A 342-nucleotide genomic window follows, 5' to 3' on the forward strand; every position below is an offset into this window, starting at 1 on the left:
GATTGAGAGGCGATATCCAAAATTATAACACAGTTTGTATTCTTTTGTAAAACTGCTATTTGATATCAGGATAATGAAATTCCACTGTTTAAGTTTTCCCTTTATCAACAGGTATTTGGCTTGGGTAACAAAACTTACGAACATTACAACGCCATGGGTAAATATGTAGACAAGCGACTGGAAGAATTGGGGGCGACCCGTGTCTTTGAGCTTGGCATGGGTGACGACGATGCGAATATGGAGGATGATTTCATTACGTGGAAGGATGCTATGTGGCCTAAGGTAAAGGATCTTAGGTATTTCGGCTTTGGTTTTGCGGTCTGTGTTATAAGTTTTGTGGGG

General features: G+C 40.6%; 1 protein-coding gene across 1 annotated transcript in view; it reads left to right on the forward strand.

Annotated features, from left to right (window-relative positions):
- The window catches only part of LOC119593647 (NADPH--cytochrome P450 reductase-like), an 11210-nt gene that overhangs the window by 6626 nt on the left and 4242 nt on the right, over window positions 1-342 (forward strand). The window contains exon 5 of the mRNA XM_037942599.1: window positions 112-282. Within this exon, the coding sequence (XP_037798527.1) occupies window positions 112-282 (171 nt within the window). The remainder of the gene's footprint in view (window positions 1-111; window positions 283-342) is intronic.

The sequence above is a fragment of the Penaeus monodon genome, chromosome 32, assembly GCF_015228065.2.
Source record: "Penaeus monodon isolate SGIC_2016 chromosome 32, NSTDA_Pmon_1, whole genome shotgun sequence".
Classification (NCBI taxonomy): domain Eukaryota; kingdom Metazoa; phylum Arthropoda; class Malacostraca; order Decapoda; family Penaeidae; genus Penaeus; species Penaeus monodon.